This window comes from Carcharhinus amblyrhynchos, unplaced genomic scaffold (genome assembly GCF_965287045.1).
Source record: "Carcharhinus amblyrhynchos unplaced genomic scaffold, sCarAmb.v2.hapA scaffold_80, whole genome shotgun sequence".
Classification (NCBI taxonomy): domain Eukaryota; kingdom Metazoa; phylum Chordata; class Chondrichthyes; order Carcharhiniformes; family Carcharhinidae; genus Carcharhinus; species Carcharhinus amblyrhynchos.
Window position 1 is genome coordinate 357,878 of NW_027649820.1, and position 22,031 is coordinate 379,908.

Consider the following 22,031-nt stretch of genomic DNA (forward strand, 5'->3'; position numbering starts at 1 on the left):
GAATGTAATGAAATTTTGGCAGGATTGGCATAAACTGCTAATGTCTGTGAGTAACAAGAATCCTTAAATGACATTTTAATTGCCTGTAAATAAAATAGTATGAGTGTACTACTGGCTGATCAAACCACTAATTAGATGTGGAAACGGAATGAAGAATTTAGATTGAATGAACACACCAGTCTTATAGATGCAACTAATGATCCCCAACCTGGGGTTAGTGGGTGGTACTCCTGCCTCTCAAGTCAGAAGAGAGTAAATTTAAGTCCCATTCCAAAGACTTGACTACCAAATCTAGGCTGACACTCCTAGGGCAGTCTGGAGACAGTGTTCCACTGAGGAAGATTCTTTCCTGAGACATGAAATCTCTCTCCTGTCAGTTGATAGTAAAAATCCCAGGGCACTATTTGAAGAGAAGCAGGCGAGTTTTGCTCAATGTTAAGCCAATACCTAGCTCTTGGATCAACATCATTAAATACTAATTATTTGGTTATTATACTGCTATTATTAGAGGATCTTGCTGAATGCAAATTAACCACCAAGCTTGCCAAAGTTACAATAGAAGTGCATTAGAGGCTGTTAAGAGAAGGTTCACTCAATTGATTCAAGGGTGGAAGGTCTCGTCTTATGAAGAGAGATTGAGCAGTTTAGGCCTATGCTCGCTGAAATTTGGAAGAATGAGAGATCTATGAGGTATAAGATGCTAAAAAGTAACCAACAATCTGGTAGCACTCACTGCTCTCAGTTCACCAGATAATCTGGTATTACTGACTGCCTCATTGCACTCAGTGCCATTGATGGGCTATGTACTGAGAGTATTGAGGGAGTGAGTGCTACTCGACTGTCTGGTGTACTGGGAGCAGTGAAGGAGTGAGTGCTATTGTACTTGTACTGAAGGCAGTGAGGAAATTGGTGCTACTGATTGCTTTGTGTACTAATTCCCTCATTGCCTTCAGTACGCAGACAGTTCAATAGCAGATCTAATCAAGTTATTTAAGATACTAAATGATATTAACAGGATAGACATAGATTGGATGCTTCCCCTTGTTGAGTGCTCTAGAATGAGAGACCCATCGTTTTAGGCTAAGGGATGATAGATTTAAAACACAAACGAGGAGGAATTACTTCACTCAAAGGGTCATTTATCTGCAGAATTTTCTACCCAGAGTGCAGTGGACACCGGACCACTCAACAAATTTGAGATAGATAGGTCTTAATTAGCAGAGGGATGAAGGTGTAATGTCCTATATCTGGGGTTATGGGTTTTACATGAAAGAAAAAAGACATGATTTGCCCATGAAGATTCAAACTAACAATAAGATCTATTGAATGATCTCTTCTCAAAGTACAAACTGAAAGTAAAATAGCAGCCTGTGCAAACACCCTAATGACATCACCATCAAATCATGTGATCAGCTCTTAAGGCAACCTGCAATCCTTTCAAATATATTACAGAAGGGCTACCAGGAGAGGGCAGGAAGATGGAGATGAGATTGTGATAAGCTCAGTAGCAACTGTACTGAATGGCAGAGCAGGCTCGAGGGTTGAATTGCCTACTGCTGCTCTTATTTATTATGAAATGGTAAACCAGAAATAGTAACGGAAATCAGAAAATCAATGAATGACTCTGGAAGACAGAGGAAATAAAAGATAGAAAATAAAAAGTGTGGCAGTGCTCAAGGGTGTATACTACAATGCAAAGAGTATAGTAAATAAAGCTGATGGGCTGAGGTCTCAGATAAAAATACAGCAATATGATATCATAGCTATTGCAGAAGAGAATCAAGAATGGCAGCTCAACATTCCTAGCTGCAGAGTTTTCAGACAAAATAGAGATAAAAAAGGGAGCGGGTGGCAATTTTGGTTAGAGAAGCATTAAAGCCATGAGGATCATATATTAATTGAATGAAGCCATGTGGATTGAGTTCAGGAACAAATTGAGAGTATACTATAGACCTCTAAACAGTCAGATAGAAGAGAAATATGTGGGCAAATCTGAGAACTGTAAAAACAGGAGTACAGTAATAGTCAGGGATTTTAAATATCCCAATAGTAATTGGGATAGTTTTAGTGTAAAAGGAATAAAGGGAAGAGTTCTTGAGGTGAATTCAGGGAACCTTTTTGGGCAGTATGTAGCAAGTTCAAGAAGAGAGTGTGGTTCTGGATTTAGTTTTAGGAAATGAAGCTGGCAGGTGGAAGGAGTGACAGTGGGAGAATATATTGGTGGTAGTGATTATAATTCAGTTAGTTTTAACATAATTATGGAAAAGGAAAAAGATAAAAGTTAAAGTTCTAAATTGGGACGAGGCAAATTTTACGAAGTCGAGGAGTGATTTAACAAAAGTGGACTGAAAACAGCAACTTGAAGGTAAATCTGTGCTATAGCAGTGGAAAGCATTCACAAGGGAGATCCGAGGAGTTTCAGGGTAAACTTATTCTCACAAAGAAAAAGAACGGAATGGCCAAATCTAGAATTCTTGGATGTCAAGGAACTTACAGGTTGAGGAAAGCTTACATCAGACAAATGAGAACTCAAAACTACAGAGAACTCAAAACTACAGAGAACTCAAAACTACAGAGAACTCAAAACTACAGAGAACTCAAAACTACAGAAAACTCAAAACTACAGAAAACTCAAAACTACAGAAAACTCAAAACTACAGAAAACTCAAAACTACAGAAAACTCAAAACTACAGAAAACTCAAAACTACAGAAAACTCAAAACTACAGAAAACTCAAAACTACAGAAAACTCAAAACTACAGAAAACTCAAAACTACAGAAAACTCAAAACTACAGAAAACTCAAAACTACAGAAAACTCAAAACTACAGAAAACTCAAAACTACAGAAAACTCAAAACTACAGAAAACTCAAAACTACAGAAAACTCAAAACTACAGAAAACTCAAAACTACAGAAAACTCAAAACTACAGAAAACTCAAAACTACAGAAAACTCAGGTGTATTGAGAGGAGATGTGGAATCAAAAAGGAAATTAGGAAGGCAAAGAGAGGACATGAAAGACTGTTGCCAAATAAAACCAAGAAAAACCTAAAGATGTTTTGTCGCTACATTAAGAGTAAAAGGATAAATAAGAAAAGAGTAGGGCCTATCAAAGATCAAAAAGGAATTTATACTTGGAGGGCATAGCACGTGAGTATGGTTTTTAACAAATACATTGTGCCTGAACTCACAAAAGAGGGGGATAATGCAGAAATTGTAGTTATGCAGGGCTGTGAAATATTGGAAGTGATGAATATAGGGTGAGATTATGTATCGGGGGGTTAGTATCCTTGAAAGTGGATAAATTAAAAGGGCCAGATTAAGTGTAACATGGGTTGTTAAAAGAAGCCAGGGAAGAAACTGTGGAGGATCTGACTATCATTTTCCAATCTTCATGGGGCACAGGCGAGCTGCTGGAGGACTGGAGGTCTGTACCCATTGTTTAAAAAGTTAGACCGAATAATTACAGGTCAGTCGGTCTGATCTCGGTAGTGACCAAATCTTTTTGGAATCGATTCTGAGGATAAATGTCACTGCATATGGACTAATCAAAGACAGTCAGCATGGATTTCTTAAGGGAAAGTCGTATCTGACAAACTTGATTCATTTTTTTGAGGAAATAACAAGGAGGATTGATGAGAGTAATGCTGTTGATGTGGATTTTACTTCGATTTTAGCAATGCTTTTGACAAGGCCCCACATGGCAAACAGGCTAAAAAAGATAAAAGTTCTTGTCTAGATGTGGACCTCAAATGCTCTAACCTGCAGACTATGGACCAAATACCAGAAAGTGGGATTAGGCTGGGTTACTTGTTTATCAGCTAGCACAGGCACGGTGGCTCAAATGGTCTCTTTCTGTATCATAAACCTGTGATGATTTCATTGTGACTACACTTCAAAATATTTCAGTAGCTGTCAAATATTTTGTATATCTGAAGATGGAAGTTGCTGTATGAATTTAAACAATTCGACCCTTATTTATAGATCTTGCTATATCTTGAAAAGCAGCTGTGTATCCTTGCTTATTGTACAGCCAGTTGTTTGTAGTCTCTGGTTCTATGAAACACAAAAAGCTCTGAACAAAGTACCCATCATACCTCTGCCTGTCGCGCCTTCTTGATCTCTGCATAACGCAGTCGGTGATGTAGCTCCTCCAGAGCCGAGCGGTACATAGAATCCTGAGCACTCTGAAACTCTAGGATTCGATCAAACAGAGCTCGAAGTTGTGTTAGCAGTTCCTTGAAAGAACACAAAGAGGCTTCAGAAACTGTACAATTTTTCTCAGTTAACAGGCCAATGAGGGATGGCCAATAAATGCTGGCCTAGCCAGCGACACCCACATCCTATAAGCTGAATTGCTTACTCCTGCTCCCAATTCCTATGGTCCTGTAAATTAATTTTAAAAAGACCCTTGCCATCCAGAATAGTGCAGCTCCGTACAAACCTCCAAACTGTAGCATGAGACTTAGCACAAAAGGACAATGCTTTCACTTTCTCCCCATCACCCACAGGATGATCAGGTGACTCACAGGGTAGTCTCCTGACTCAGTGACCTTTGCCCTTGAAGTTCATGAACTGTGAACTTGAGTGCAAATTGTTTAACAGATTTGTATTTGTGAGCAGCATGATATGATCGGCTTCAGGAGTTCACACCTCAGCAGTAATTGTATCTGACATTTGCTCCATGTAACAAGCTTGCCCGACTTAAATTTGTACATTTCTTCCATAATCCTTAGTTTAGAATGAGTTTATGCAGCAGTCTGATACAACTAAAGTGTTTGCTCGGACACTGCAGAGGACAGTTAATAAACTAACACATTGCTGTAGTTCTGGAGTCACAAGTGGGCCAGACCGGGTAAGCAGAGCATTAGTGAATCAGATGGGATTTGACTAATCCAGCATTTCATTCCAAAATTATTAATAAATTGAATTTAAATTCACCCAGTTGCCATGATATGCCTGGTATGGAGGGGAGGTCCTATGAGGAGAGACTGAGGGATTTGAGGTTGTTTTCGTTAGAAAGAAGGCGGCTACGAAGGGACCTTATTGAAACATATAAGATGATTAGAGGTTTAGATAGGGTGGACAGTGATAGCCTTTTTCCTCGGATGGAGAAAGCTAGCACGAGGGGGCATAGCTTTAAATTAAGGGGTGGTAGTTATAGGACGGATGTCAGGGGTAGGTTCTTTACCCAGAGGGTGGTGAGGGATTAGAATGCCCTGCCTGCTGCAGTTGTAAATGCGCCTAGTTTGGGGGTGTTTAAGAGATCCGTGGATAGGTTTATGGATGGTAAGGGTTTGGTTTAGGTTAGAGGGTCATTGTTTTTTAACTGGTCGGCGCAACATCGTGGGCCGAAGGGCCTGTTCTGCGCTGTAATGTTCGATGTTCTATGATGGCATTTGAATTCAAGTCTCAAAAGCATCAGTCCATGTCTCTGGATTACTAGTTCATTAACATTGGCACTGTGCTACCTTTTCCATACTGCAGCACTCACTAAGATTCCTCTGACAACATTTTTCAAACATGCAACCACTACTACCTAGAAAACAGCATTTAAAAAATAATAATTTATGGGATGTGGGCATTGCTGGCTAGGCCAGTATTTATTACCCATTCCTAGTCACCCTTGAGAAGGTGTTGGTGAGATCCTTCTTGAAATTTAGTGCCATTAGGGGGGTGGGGGGAGGGGAGTTCCAGAATTTTGGCCCAGCAACAGTGATGGAACGGCAATATATTTCCAAGTTGGGATGATGAATGATTTGAACTTCAGATGGCAGTGTTCCCAGATATCTGCTGTCCTTTTTTTTTAGCTGGCAGTGGACATGGGCTAGGAAGGTGCTGTCTGAGGAACCTTGGTGAGTTCCTGCAGTGCATCTTATACGTGGTACATACTGCTGCCACTGCCTTCAGTGTTGGGTGGATTGAATGTTTGTGGAAGGGACAGCAATCAAGCTGCTTTGTCCTAGTAGCATCAAGCTTCTTGAATGTTGTTGGAGCTGCACTCATCCAAGAAAGGGGAGGGTATTCCATTACCCTCCTGACTTGTGTCTTGTTGTTGGTGGATTGACTCCCCACTGTCTGGAGGTGGGTTACTCACTACAATGTTCCTAGTCTTTGACCTGATTTTGTAGCCGAAGTATTTAGATGGCCAGTCCAATTCAGTTTCTGGTTAAAGGTAACCCCCAGGATACGGATAGTGGGGGACTTAGCAATGGTGATACCAATGAAAGTCAAGGGACAGAAATGTCACTGTGCGGCACAAATGTAATTGCCACTTGTCAGCCAAAGCAGGGATCATCAACACCAGCATATTAGGCTAGGTACTATTTAACAGTCAAGGAGTGCTGAAGGTAGTAATTGTAGGTTAATGAGTTAAGCATATTATTGGATGTATACAAGGTGAAGCAGTGACCTTCCCACCCCAAACAACATTTTGATTTAGTTTTTATAAGTTTCCTTTAAGACTTTTGTCCTTTTGTTATAGTGCATCTTTAGGGGTTTTACCTTTAATTTGGTTAATTTGACCTTTATTTAATTGCTCTGCTCAAGAGACTAAAAAGGAATACAAGTGTAATGGGGTTGGAGTTCTATATAATTGGGAATAAAGTTATTTCTGGAAGAAGTCAAAATTTGGTCTCTTTATTACCAACTAACCATTGGAATTTAACATAGAAAGCTTCCCCCAACAGCCATACATCACCCCGTGTTTTAACAACATTACTGCTCCTTCAGTGTCACTGGGTCAAAATCCTAGAACTCTTTTCACAACAGCACTGTGGATGTACCTGCATCAGTTGGCCTTACCAGCTACGCCAAATCCCATAAATGACCCGACCAAAAACAATAGACCTTGACGTCAGGGTCAGGGATGTCACTGAACAATTGCAGGGCATTTTGAAGGTTGAGGGTAAACAGATATAGGTAGAAAAAGGGATGAGGTCCTGCAAGCAGAATTTAGTGAGCTAGGAAGTAGATTAAAAAACAGGACCCTGAAGGTAGTAATTTCTGGATTACTTCTGGTGACATATGCTAGTGAGTACAGAAATAGGTTAGTTCAGGTGAACGTGAAGAGATGGTGCAGGAGGGGGATTTAATGCAAGAGGTTTGATGAACAAGGCAGATGAGTTGAGTGTACAGATTAAAACCACGGTTATATCATTGGCCAGTGCAGACGTGATGGGCCTTTTCTGTGCTGCAGATTTCTATGACCTTGAAGTCTCATTGCGATAAAAGCAAGCCCAACTTCCTGAACCTTCACTCTTGAGAGGTTGGTATACTTAAAATCAACCAGGGTCAATCTCAAACCACTTACTTCAGAGTTACTATCCAGCAAACACTGAGAGATTATTGTGTTGAGAAAAGTTTCATGAGCAGCAGTGATGTGATCAAGATCCTGGGCTTGCTGCATCTTATTCCAAAGCTCATCCCAGGAACATTCCAATACCTGCAAAAGACAGAACTTACCTCAATTATCTTGGAAATACATCCCCACTGCCTCAAGTTCCCAACTTAGAAACAGTGGCTGATTTCTTATCTCTATGCATTGTCTCTTTGCAAAACTAGGATCAAGTTTCCTTACAATCTGGGTCCCTGCATGCACCACCATACATTCTGTTGTAAGTCCTCCAACCTTGACCTGCTATTAGTTATGTGCAGCATGGTGGCACAGTGGTTAGCACTGTTGCCTCACAGCGGCAGGGACTCGGGTTCAGTTCCTGGCTTGGGTCACTGTTTGTGCGGAGTCTGCACATTCTCCCCCTGTCTGCGGGGGTTTCCATTAGGTACTCCGATTTACTCCCACAGTCCAAAAGACGTGCTGGTTAGGTGCATTGGTCATGTTAAATTCTCCCTCAGTATATTCGAACCTCAGATGTATTCGCATCAGAATATGGCAACTGGGGAACTTTCACAATCACTTCATCATAACGTTAAGATAAGCCTACTTGTGACTAATAAATATATTTAAAACTTAAAAACTTAGTTCCTCTTTGAACTGTTTTCAGCCTCATAACAGTGACCAAAGTTGGATCAAGGTGGATTTTCCTCAAACTTTTGCTGATGTTTTGTTGAATGTTCTCTGGCCTTTTTCCTGCTGCTGTAACATACAGCAATCTATTTTCTGCACAATAAACAAATACAATGAGATTTAAGAGTTTAATTCCGCCGGCAGAATGTAACACTGGAATCGCACAAGATATTTGAATCCCCTCATTTCAGAGTTTGCACCTGAGCTCCACAATTGTGGACTGAGTTCAGAGGTGCAATGGTTCCCTAAATTGTTCCCCAATTCCATTCTTTCTTCTTTGACAAAGAAAGTTCAAGATCAAAGGAGAGTGGGAAGAAAATGGAAGAGTTCCTGGGGTCATTAACAAAAGAAACAAACTCTTAATACAATTGGAAAAATGAATTACATAAAAGTTCTTCAATTATCTTGAAACATTGTGGACAGGTACTGACTACAAGTGTGGAAATATCTGGTTTCCTATTCCCAAGTCATACACATCATTTCATCTTAGCTTGAGGTACAATGCAACGAGCTAACTACTTACAGATAATACTTTCACACCAAGTGTTTGGAATAAGAGTTTTTTCACAAGGAGCTAAGACAGAGTCTCAAATATTATTTGCAACAGAACTGGTTAGGAGTTGAGAAGGAAAAACATAGAAAAGGACTTGGGAGAAGGACAGGGAAAACAGATTTAAATGAACTGTTCCAACTGAGGAGTTAGCAAAGGTGCACGCAGAACAGGCTGAGTAGTCACCTGCAATTTCTGTGATTTGCTCTGATCTCACCGAAGTGAGACATCTGTAGAACTTTTAAGGGTGTGATTATGGTGCTGGGGATGCATGCCTGGAATGAAAATTTCTGTAGTTTATCTTCAATTTGCACTCTATATGAAAGCGGTATGCACAGGGTACCAAGGAGTGAGCACTGCCAGATTGTGTACTGAGAACAGCAGGGAATGAGTACATAAGAACTAGGAGTAGGCAATTCAGCCCTTCAAACCTGCTCCAGCATTCAATACTATCGGAGCTGGTCTCATCTCGGCCTGAACTGCACTTTCCTGCCCGCTCCCCATAGTCCTACATCCCGCTACTAATTAAAAACCTATCTATCTCTCCCTTAAATTTGTTTAATGTTTCAGCATCCACTGCAGTCAGGATAGAGAACTTCACAGGTTCATGACCGTTCAAGTAAAGTAATTCGTCCTCATTTCTGTTTTAAATCTGCCATCCCTCAGCCTAAAACTATGGACTCTTGTTCTGGAATCTCCAACAAGGGAAAACATCTGCTCTGCATCTCTTATAGTACCTTGTAAATCTCAGTTACATCTATTCCTGAACAGTCTGCATAATGAAAGCAGTGAGGGAATTAGCACAGAGGCCACCCAATAGCACCAACTCCTTCACTCTTTTAGCACAGACCATCCAGTCACTCCTTCCCGCTCTCAGTAAACAGAACATCAATGGCAGGAAGAACATTGAGGGAGTGAGTGCTATCAGACTTTCTGATTACTGTCAGCACTGAGAGTTACAAATTGATTGGTTACCTTTTCTTCAAGGCAGTAAATAGCAATTCTCAGTGATTACATTAGAGTAGGGGATAGAGAGAAGAGGAGAGAGAGAAAGAAAGACAGAGAGAGAGGGAGAGAACAGTATTACAGCTGTTGTCAGTCCTACTTCTGAATACACTCTCATTGCTGTTGGTGTCAGTAACACCAATAAGACAACAGCATCATGCAGTGTTGATGATATGATTACCATGTGTGCAGGAAAGGAGTGAATAATAGATGGTCATGGTCTTACATTACCCATTAATAAAAGATTACTTTGTACAGCAGTCAAAAACCTCCTACATAACAAACTTTAATGTAAAATGTCACATTAAATTTGAAACGTCGTTTACAAAGTGGTGGAAGTATAATTATTGAGGAAAACATCAAGAATACTGGCAATATATTTTAAAACAAACTTAATTCAGTAACAAGATTACAGCTTTTGGATCCTTGTTGGGCATACCTCAAAAGTGATGTAATACTGCATCTGATGCACGAAGTGCACCATTTCCGATGCTAGGGTATGACACTGGTGCAGCACCCCTGACAACTCTGAGGGAGAAAACAAAAAGGAATAAACTTTACAACAGTGCAAGAACATTTAGATCTTAAGACATTAGGGTTAAGGGAAAGCAATCTGATACTTGATTGCGAATCAATTTTCCTTTTTAGGAGGATCAATTTTTCATGAGGCAATGAAGCATCTGACAAGTAGTTACCATTAATTTCATGCATTAATTCTTAAAAAGCCTGTAGTGACAGAAGCTTTTCAAAAAGTGATGGGGTTAAATATAAACCAGAGAAGTACTGCTAACTCATCAGTTAAAGTTACATGGGCTAACAAAATCCACAACTTCTTCAATCCAATCCAGTGATATGCAAATCAGCTCCAGAAGTTAGATAAAATATCTTACACACTGGCTCGCTAAGCATGTGGGTTCAATATGATACCTATCATTCTTACTCTCTGTGAATACTGAGCTTTCTATCTATTTGACAATCAATCATGTAAGAGATATGGATAATACTCTCACTCTTGCCATCGGCATCTGAAGCCCCACCCCACAGTGTATGCCAGTCAGACCAAGAACGTGGGAAGAGAATTAGGTCCTTTAGCATGTTCCATCATTCAATGAGATCACAACTGGTCTGCATCCCAACTCCACACACCCATCCCTCAATATCTTTGGTGAACAAAAATTTTATCAATTGCATATTTAAAATTAACTGATCTAGCATAATTTGCTATACCTGGATGATCATTTCAAACTTGTACCATTGCAGGTAGGAGTGTTTCCTAGCTTCACTCTTAAAAAGTATGGGTTTAATTTGGAATGTTATTTATAATATTTAGACAAAAGCACCTAGTCCTAGACTCCGCAACTGACAGAAATAGAATCTCTCCATCTACCCTAGCTGTATCCCTTAATAGAGAGGCATGGAGTCATTTTCGGGCAGCACGTTGGCACAGTGGTTAGCACCACTGCTTCACAGTGCCAGAGACCCGGGTTCGATTCCCGCCTTGGGTCACTATGTGTTTAGAGTCTGCACGTTCTCCCTGTGTCTGCATGGGTTTCCTCCCACAGTTTGAAAGACATGCTGGTTATGTGCATTGATCCAAACAGGCACTGCAGTGTGACGACTAGGGGAATTTCACAGTAACTTCATTGCAGTGTTAATGTAAGCCTTACTTGTGACTAATAAGGTAACCAAAGAGGTGGATAAGGGTAAAGCAGTTGATGTGATATACATGGATTTCAGTAAAGCGTTTGATAAGGTTCCCCACAGTAAGCTATTGCAGAAGATATGAAGGCATGGGATTGAGGGTGATTTAGTGGTTTGGATCAGAAATTGGCTAGCTGTAAGAAGACAGAGGGTGGTAGTTGATGGGAAATGTTCATCCTGGAGTTCAGTTACAAGTGGTGTACTGCTGTTTGTCATTTTTATTAATGACCTGGATGAGGCCGTAGAAGGATGGGTTAGTAAATTTGCGGATGACACTAAAGTCAGTGGAGTTGTGGACATTGCGGAAGGATGTTGCAGGTTACACATGGACATAGAGAAGCTGCAGAGCTGGGCTGAGAGGTGGCAAATGGAGTTTAATATGGATAAGTGTGAAGTGATTCACTTTGGAAGCAGTAACAGCAATACAGAGTACTGGGCTAATGCTGCAACTTCATAAGACCCTTGTCAGACCCCACTTGGAGTACTATGCGTAATTCTGGTCACCTCACTATAGGAAGGATGTGGAGGCTATTGAGAGGGTGCAGAGGAGATTTACAAGGATGTTGCCTGGATTGGGAGGCATGCCTTATGAAGATAGGTTGAGGGAGCTGGGTCTCTTCTCCCTGGAGAGACAAAGGTTGAGAGGTGACCTGATAGAGGTTTATAAAATGTTGAGAGGAATAGATAGGGTGGATTCTCGGAGGCTACTTCCCAGGGCTGAAATGGTCGCTATGAGAGGACACCGGTTTAAGGTGCTGGGAAGCAAGTACAGAGGAGATGTTAGGGGTAAGTTTTTCACTCAGAGAGTGAGTGGAGTTGGCTGCCGTCAGTGGTGGTAGAGACGAACTCACTGGGGGCTTTTAAAAGACTTCTGTATGAGTATATGGGATTTAATGGGATTGGGAGTTACAGATGGTTCTATGGCTTGGTAGGTATGGATGTGATCGGCGCAACTTGTGAGCCGAAGGGCCTGTTTGTGCTGTAGTGTTCTATGTACTACTTGGTAGTGTGGTTGAGCAGAGAGATCTCGATGTCCATGTGCAAAGATCCCTGAAAGTTGGCACTCAGGTTGATACGGTTGTTAAGAAGGTGTATGGGGTGTTAACTTTTATTGGTAGAGGGGTTGAGTTTCGGAGCCGTGAAGTCATGTTGCAGCAATACAAAATTCTGATGCGGCCGCACTTGGAGTATTGTGTACAGTTCTGGTCACTGCATTATAGGAAGGATGTGGAAACAGTGGAAAGGGTCAGAGGAGATTTACCAGAATGTTGCCTGGTATGGTGGGAAGGTCTTATGAGGAAAGGCTGAGGACTTGAGGCTGTTTTCGTTAGAGAGAACTTTACGAAGTGACTTAATAGAGGCATATAAGATGATCAGAGGATTAGATAGGGTGGAAAGCGTGAACCTTTTTCCTTGGATGGAGATGGCTAGCATGAGGGGACATAGCTTTAAATTGAGGGATGATAGATATGGGACAGATGTCAGAGGTAGGTTCTTTACTCAGCAAGTAGTCAGGGTGTGGAATGCCCTGCCTGTAACAGTAGTGGACTTGCCAACATTAAGGGCATTTAAATGGTCATTGGATAAACATATGGATGATATTGGAATAGTGTAGGTTAGATGGGCTTTAGATTGGTTTCACAGGTTGGCACAACATTGAGGGCCGAAGGGCCTGTACTGTGCTGTAACGTTCTATGTTCTAATAAACTTTTTTAACTTTAAGGCATAGAAGATGGCAAATTGACTAATAGATCAATATAGACCACAGGGCAATCCAGTCATATAGAAAAAATGTGGCCTACTCTTAACTTGTATATTCATATGAAGCTAAAGATCACATATACTTTGCTATCCACCCTCCCATATGTCCCACTGCCTTCAAAGATGGGTGCATTTACATCCTCAGCACTCTCTGCCCCTGCACACTCTTCAGAACTGTCTATACTATCCTTATCCTTTCTGCTAAAATACACCACCTCACTCAGCTCCTGAAGTGGGAAATTTCTAAATAGTTAATAAGGTTTTAAGACTGTATACCTTAAGGCACTGAGAGGACTACCAGTGAAGAGTTAAATGATTTTTAAAACAAGTTAATAAGCTAATGAGAGAATTGTTTACATACATGAATGCAGTAAGAGAATTAAACAAGTAAATATGATTCTAAAACATATATTTTGAAATCTTAAATGTATTTTAAGTATTGTATTGTTCACTTTAGCCGAAGGCAAGTTACTGTAAGGTGCAACGGCAAAGATGGCAAAGAATAGTTCAGAACCAAAGACCTGGGAACCCTATAGTTAGCAAAATGCATGTCAAAAAATTTCTTATGTGGGAACACATATCACAACTTCATGAATAGGTTTATTCATTGTCTAGACGCAGGATAGATATGTGCCTGGACACAGGATCACATGTCTATCCAGTCTGGTAATAATCCAGTGAGAACATCCACTTTGACCCCTATGGTGAGCTTCCAGAGTAACCTGGCAACAGGAAAGGGACTTTAGCCAAGATGGGAGTTAGCGTCCGGATTTATTGGATGAATGAGTTATAATTATGCTGGATGGTACATGCAGTTGGCTGAGGTGCTTGACAGGGATTAATGTTGATGTTTGTATACTAAATGCAATATGATTTTAAGCAAATATAAAATGGGAATGATTGATAAGAAAAACTACAGTTGATCTGTTTTTGATTGTGTATGTCAGATTCACCGGAGAGGTTCTGTCGCTCAATCTCAGAGCTACTTAACCCTTTTGGTGATCTCCTTGCAGCTGCATAAACATTATATCTTTATACAGAGCTATCTGTCTCATGAGATTTGTATCGTCTAAAGTTAAGACAGTACCGGTGATCTTGATTTACCCCTCAGCAGCTCTGTGTTAAATTTCATCTGCCACTTACCTGCCCATTCAGTTAGCCTAGACAGAAAGGAGTGCATGGACATGAGACTTTGCCTGAGTGAGACATAGATTGAGTGAGAAGTTGGGAATTTAGGTCAGGTGAGAATTTGGTGCTCACTTCTCTACTTTTAACCTTCATCGATAGCTCATAATATCAAATAAACCTGTTGGACTTGAATTTGGTGTTTTGAGACTTCTTACTGTGCCCACCCCAGTCCAACACCGGTATCTCCACATCTTTTCTACTTTTGGTCAAGCTTCAGTGGTTGGTGAGTTGACCTTCTTGTCTCCAAGCTAGCTGAGTACAACTTTCTAATATTTCATCTGTGTAAATTATTAACTAAATAAATAAGGTTGGGCAGAAATGGCTGGGCTGGTGTCATGTCATGACTGCAGCATGTGGGAATCTGTGGAACGCACTGCAAACATAGCCACAGAAAGTTCTGCGGCTCAGGCAACTTTGGCTCAGAGATGTTGAGCTGGAATTTGAATTGCAGATATTGTGAGGCATCCGGGAAGGGGTAAGTTACCTGGACGTTTTGTTCCATGCGACATCACTCCCCTTAGGTTAGGCAGGTTTTCAGAGTTGGTTAATGGTCAGGGACAGGAAGATGTGATTGAGAGTCAAACAAGTAGTGATGGAGGAACTTCAACTCATGATTTTGTCCAGCAGGTTGCTACCTGTGTGGATGAGAAGGACTACAAAGGTGGAAGTGCAAACCAGCCACGGCACAGTGGTAAAGGATGGCATTCAAGTGGAAGGTGCGAAGAAGAGTGTGGTAGTGACAGGGGATAGTATAGTCAGATGGATAGATACAGCTCTCTGTGGTCAAGGCTATTGCATCTAGACAGCTGCATTTGGAACATCTGATCACTGCTGGAGGGAACATGCAGTGGGAGGGAGAGGATCCAGCTGTTGTGGTCCACGTAAGTACCAATGACATTGCTAAGACTAGGGAAGAGGTTCTGCATAGAAGGTAAAAACAGAAACTCAAAAGGCAAGCCATGTATAAATTCACATATAGAACATAGAACATTACAGCGCAGAACAGGCCCTTCGGCCCACGATGTTGCGCCGACCAGTTAAAAAACAATGACCCACTAATCTAAACCAATCCCTTTTCGTCCATAAACCTATCCACGGATCTCTTAAACGCCCCCAAACTAGGCGCATTTACAACTGCACTATGGTAAATAAAATTGGGGAAATGAATGCGTGGTTCAAAGATTGGTGAGGGAAACAGACAGCATCTTTCCCTTCATCATCCTTATCTCTACAGCCAAAAGATTCAGTTAGGTTAATCGAGCATGATTCGCCTTTTACAATTTGTGCTAGCTCTCTTTAATTAACTCAAACCTGTCAATTGGATCCACGTTGGCTAGTGAAGTTAAAACTAAAATACAACCAGTTTCTTTGCTGGAAAGAATTAATTGACTTAGTTCACAAGTACTCTAACCCCCAATGTCTGAGTTTCCCCCATCTATAGTATTTTAAATACCCATCACCTGTTTAACAGCATAATTGCCATTAAACCATAACAATGTAATGATTAAGACACTGACAAAGCCTCTCCAAGTGTCTGTTGCTTTTCCCCTCTCATTATAGATTCTAAAACTTTACCCACCATTGATATTGAAGGAGCTGGCCTGAAGTAGCTTGGACTGTCCTTTCTTGAATAAATGTCACATCTCCAATACTCTGACATCTCCTCCATATTTCGGGAAAACTGAAAAATTAAGGCAAGGCTTTCGGCTATCTCTTCTGCTACTTCCTTTAATAACCTGCAGTGCAAACTGCCCGGACCAGGTAACTTATTTATCCAAAGCATAGACGACTTTTCCAGTACCACCACCTTTTCACTCTGAGCGTATTTTCCACCATCTTTGCTTCTACCAATATTTTGTCTGATACCTCTTCCTTTGCAAAAACCGTCACAAATTACTCATTAAGCATTCTAGCTCGTAAGATGTCCTCCACCTTTCTTACTATCCACTTACAATTTACATGCTGGTAAAAGATTTTTGGGTGTCTTTTAGGTTGACTGCCACTCTCTTCTCTGATTCTCTCTTGACGAGTCTTATTCTCCCTCATACCTCCCCTTGCAACCTATTGTGTTTGACCTGGTACTTACCTGAAGAAAGCACCTGACACGCATCATACACCCTCCTTAAAAACTTCAATCAAATCATACTTTAACCACCTAAACGCCTGGGAATACAATCCTAAATTGTGTGGATATTTGAACATACTGTGTAATCAAAATGTGCTACGGCTACAAGACTAGCATCTACACACCCAACCTGCAGAACCTCAATACCTTATCCGATTACAAATGAAGCAGGGGAGCCCATGTCCAACTAGGTTCAAGTTACGTTCGCCATTCTTTTCAACAATTGCAACAGACATCAAACTCAGTCACTCAATAAAAGCTAAATATTGGGGATGCTGGAAATCTGAAATAAAACTAAAAATGCTAGAAATACTCAGTCAGATAGCAGCTGTGGAGAGAAACAAAGTTAACATTTCAGTTCAAGAGGACCTTTTCTGTTGAGTATTTCCAGCACTTTTGTTCTCATTCCAGTCACACTCGAAAAGTAGTTTGGCCAATCTGAGATTTCCATCTGTTGCTGCCCTCTGGTGGATTGTGAGATTATGTCATCAGAAATAACAAAAAAACAAAGGTCTAACCATGGGTAAAGAAAGCTCATGATGTGGGTATGCCGGCGTTGGACTGGCATAAACACAGTGAAAAGTCTGACAACACCAGGTTTTAGTCCAACCTATTTATTTGATAATATACTCACAAGCATTCGGGTTAGTCCCTTCGTCAGGTGAATGGAGAGTTCTGGCCTCAGACAGAGCTTTATATGCTCTGTCTGAGGCCAGAACTCTCCATTCACCTGACGAAGGGACTAACCCGAAAGCTTGTGAGTATATTATCAAATAAATAGGTTGGACTAAAACCTGGTGTTGTCAGACTTTTCACTAAAGAAAGCTCAGTCAGTCCTTTGTCAGGCAATCCAACTGAACCACATTTCAGCCATGTCTCTTGATTACAGTATCGGGCAGAACAAAGGAAAGGGCCAAACTAACATAGCTTCTTTGCAACACAATCAAATATTCAACCATGAATTTCTTCATCAGTCCTGGATCCCACAATCAGTGGAACAGTACAATTAGGCACATTTCACATTCAGCTGAATCATAGATTGACACACAACCTGAATCCTGCTGAAGGGATTGTGGTAGAGAAAACCTGACTGTACTTGTACAAACACCAAGTGTAACACTGACTACTGGGCAACAAGTTAAAAACATGGAGAAGGGAGTGGATCAACAGAGACCATAGGCCTCTGCTCACTGATGGAGCAGCAAGTTAGGTTATTTCTTATCAACTAATTCAAGCTGTCACTGGGTTAAACAACACCCATCCTGATTCGATGACCTTGGTCAATAGAAGTAGCCCAGTTGACACCAAGGTGAGACTCTTTGTATTTAAAGCTCACTAGAACACAACATGTAGAAATCATGAAACATTAGCGAAAGATCACATGTTCAACTCCTGATAGTAAATCTCAGTCATGGCAGCAGCTGGGCACTGTGGCTCAGAGAGGAGGAAACTTTTTTTAAAAAAACTAGGATTTAATCCTTCATCACTGTCCTGTGACTCTTTCAGACTGAGCACTGAGGTACTGACAGAGCATTTTACAGTCGAGTTGTCTGCCTCCATTGTCTATGCTGGCACATGCTGTTTACTGAAATGCAATCAAACTGCGGCAAGGGTTGATGCCAAAAGAACATGCTGAGGAAATGTGGGGTGGTGGAAGTGAGGGAGAGACATTGCTGGGAAGGAGGGAGAAGACGGGAAGGTGAACATGTACCTGGGATGTTTTTCAGTAACTTGGCGTTACACATCTGTCCCTTCCAGATGTCAGTGAGAACATACTCCATTCGCTTTGCTCGCCAAAGGAAGTTGAATACTCTTAAATAATGACTCATACATTCTCGAGTAAACACCTGAAAAAGAAAGATGCTTAGAAATTGCAAAAATCCACAGGTTCTCAGGGTGTGACGGTTTCCTGACCTCACCTCACCAATGCTGCCTGAACTAAGAACGCTTTCTGTACCTTCAAACAAAGAGGAAAGAGGGCATTAAAATAAGAGAAAAATAACTGAGCAAGGGAAGAGGATGGTGGAGGTTGGGGGTGGGAGGAGGAGCTAAAAGAACAGAAAGGAGGGGAGGGGGAGGGGCCGGGGGGGACCAATCGAGTGGGAGGGGTCAAGGGGAAGGGGTCAAGCGGGTAGGGGGAGGGGCCGGAGAAGGGGAGGGGGCGAGGGCGGAAGGGGAAGCAGGCAAGAGGGGAGGGATGCTGGGGAAGGGGAGAACGAGAGGGAAGGGGAGGAGGCGAGAGGGAAGGGGAGGGGGTGAAGGTGAGTAAAGGAGGAGAAGGAGAATGTGGGATAGAGAAGGTGAGGGGACTGTGGAGGAGAGATCAGAGGGCTGGCAGAGGAGTGGCAGGATGGAGGGTCCATAGCAAAACTTCAACTATGTTCAGTATTTCTGACATTATATTGTGTTTCAACTGGACTAATTTGACAACTCTGTCTTTTACTCTGCAGTTTGATTGCAATTGTATTGCAACAACAAGTGTCATTGTCAGGTTTTTTTACAAATGGAAATATTTTTCAGGATAACTTGTGACACTAATAAATAAGAATAAATTGACAAAATAATCTGTTGATTTACAAGAACTCTGTTAATGTTATTACAAAAGGGCATCATTGTAAAACACAAGTACAAAGATGGTATTAATTTTTAAAACTGTGAACCTTTTCACTCTAATAAATTATTGACTCAATTCAACAATGAAACAAGAAGCATTTTAAAAACCACTATGAAAGTGCTGTGTAGCAGTAAGTCACATAGGTAACGCATTACTTACATTCCAAAATTGACTGGTTTTAGGTTTAATATTTTACATTAAACAAATTGCAGATGTTCACAAAGCAAAGAGTCTACTATCCCAAGAACTATTTGTCTTTCTTATCTGCCTTTGGCTCCTTTCAATCTCTTTCCTAGTGCTTGTTGCTACAGGCTTGTCATTGCATAAACAAGAACAGAAAACACTGGAAAATTTCAGCAGGTCTGACAGCATCTTTAGAGAGAGAGAACAGAGCCAATGTTTCAAGTTAGGATATCAGAGTTTATTCCAGCATCTGTGCATGTTCTTGCACTGCTGGCCTTGTTTGCTACTTCAGGCCACCTAAGTACTAGAGGTCTCCAGGCATTCAAGCTACTGCTATGGGCCCTGAAGATGTCTTGTGTTTACTGGTATGGCTTAGCTACATGTGTACTCAGTTCGCAGTGTTGGTCTTTTTGTCATGTCAGCAAACTAGCTCGGTTGTGTTTTTACCCTGAACGTGGAATTTTACTTAATCTGTCTAATAATACACTACGGTTTTCAAAACTCTCGAATAAGTCTCTTCAGCAAATTACTCGTTACTTTTGATTGTAATCTTTTTCCCTTAAGATCCCTTAATAAACCAGGATTGTTGCCTGCCCAATACATTATTGGAACAGTCCATATTTATTAGTCTCCCTCTTACAAAAGTTAATTTAAAATAAAGTGCTTGGGTGCTGTTTTATCTCAGTATATTTCCAGGATTCCTATGTTATCCATTCACTGTAAATGGACTTACTGTTGCAATTGGGCCATCAACATGATAATCCAAACTGAAGACATCCCAACCTGTATCTCCAGCTGATATCTAGAAAGGAGGAAAGAAGAGTAAGTTCAGAGTAAATCGCACAGCCATTGTTCCCTTGGATTTCTCTTGTGCGTGGTATCCTGATTGCATTCTGATGTCCCTTTAAGGTTGTCACGTAGCCACAGATGTGTGCATCTTAAAGGGAAAACAGGTTGCACAGAGCGCAATTTGTTTGTTACACGGCACATTTGGGAATGTTATGCAGTCGCTCCTCAGCTTAGAGGGAACACCGTGCTCACGTACCTGCCACTGGTGATAGTCAATGTGGAAAATGGCTCCTGTACTTGCTGCTAATTAGAAATTTGACTGAAATTCCAACTGTGAATTTATCATGTCACTACTCAATGAATTGGACCCAAGAAATGACTTCAGATTCTTCAAGTTCACACAACAGTTGAATGCAAATGACATTTTGTGACCAAAGCCTATGAATCAGGTATACGTTATTCAAACATGTCTCATGCCTATTAGCAACAAAAGCTTTGCAAAGTTATTTTATGCAAGATCATTAGCTCACAAGTGAAATGAAAGCTTAAAGCACATGCCCTATATTGATTCCTTTATGTGTGGTTTGTCCAACTTGCGGCCCTGAGCTTGTTGGGTGCAATAGGGCAGTGGGGTGCGGGGGGGGGACTGATGGCAGAGCGAACGAGGCAGGAGAAGTGCCGATGAGTGTGTGCACAAAGGGAAGGTATACATGAGTGAGAGGTCATCATCTTTGTTGAATCCTCATTCTTCTAATTTAGCAATTTATTCCTTTGATGATTGTTCCTTTTTGTATGTCAGCCTTTTCTTAAATTTGTATTTAGGATTGTGCCAAATCTTATCTTTACAAAATTTGCAAAGTATTGAAATCTGGTCCCCACAAGTGAAGGGATTGAACAAGCTTACTTTATGCATATTCATATTATTTGTTACCTCCAGGAGTCGGACATCCAGACGTTTGAGAATCTCTGGACTATCAAACTGTGCATTAGTGGCTCTGACAGCTGTTTCAAGGATTCCGGTCAGATTATGCTGATACAGTGTTGAAGCTGATCTTGCCAACTCTGGCCTATAACACAACAATGTGACTCTATCAATAAACATTTAAAAAATCATTAACAATAATAATTCATCAAATATGATTGTCCTTATGGTGCATCTGATTTCACAGAACTCAAGTGACTGCAACCGAGTCTCATACACACATCTCAGGCCAGATCACATGCTGAAGTGCAAGACTCAGATTAGATCACACATTGACTAATAGCTGATTCTCCATGAGTCCAGTTCAAGTGATTGAAGTCATCTTCAGTCCATACGACAGATTCTGTTCCATTACTAGTGAATCTCTGAACCTTCCCAGTCTTAGGTAGAATCTTGGAGATGTATTCCATTTCAAGTTGAGTTTCTAATCCTGTGTCACCTCCATCAAAGGCGAAGTGCATTGGCCATAGTGGTAATTGTGTTGGGTTACTGGGATTGGGAGCGGCTAGGTATGATGCACTGGTGCAGACTCCATAGGTCAAATGGTCTCCTTCTGCACTGTAGGGGTTCTATGATGATATGAATTCTACAGACTGAACACTGCCATCCACCTCTGTGGGCTTCCTCAGCCCACATGTTGCTGAAACCATTACCACTCTTCCTGCTCCAGCCTCTTCACCTCTAGAAGTCACTAGCTCTCCCCGTCAACCTCCTTCTCCTGCAAACATTAGCTCATCCACAAGTCCTTCTGCTACGTCCCATCACATGCTGAGTGTCATTTTCCCATGACCCCTATACTCATCACGTTACATTGGCTCCCAAGACACCAAGTTTAAAATTAAAATTGGCTTTCATCTATTCACGACCCTTTTCTGATTTCACCTCCAATGTTCCAATCCCACTCTGCCGCACTATTAGGACATCGTCTTCAACTGCAAAGGTCCAACACTGTCAAATCACGCTGACAACATGCCCCTCAACCTCTGCCTCTCTTGCCTTCTCAATTCATTGTCTTTTTTCATTATGCCTTTGAATGTTTTTTGACATTAAAGACAAAATACCACATGTTGTTGAGTATGTAATTTTTAAAAGATGTTTGCCAGTTT

The 22,031-nt window shown here is 41.1% G+C and overlaps 1 protein-coding gene across 1 annotated transcript in view; it reads right to left on the bottom strand.

The window, feature by feature from the left end:
• tubgcp3 (tubulin gamma complex component 3) overlaps window positions 1-22,031 on the bottom strand; it is a 130,710-nt gene that overhangs the window by 4,370 nt on the left and 104,309 nt on the right. Inside the window, exons 15-20 of the mRNA XM_080182694.1 lie at window positions 20,875-21,010; window positions 19,888-19,956; window positions 18,069-18,204; window positions 10,022-10,110; window positions 7,314-7,445; window positions 4,099-4,239 (exon numbers count right to left, since the gene is read on the bottom strand). Coding sequence (XP_080038820.1) covers window positions 4,099-4,239; window positions 7,314-7,445; window positions 10,022-10,110; window positions 18,069-18,204; window positions 19,888-19,956; window positions 20,875-21,010 — 703 coding nt within the window. The remainder of the gene's footprint in view (window positions 1-4,098; window positions 4,240-7,313; window positions 7,446-10,021; window positions 10,111-18,068; window positions 18,205-19,887; window positions 19,957-20,874; window positions 21,011-22,031) is intronic.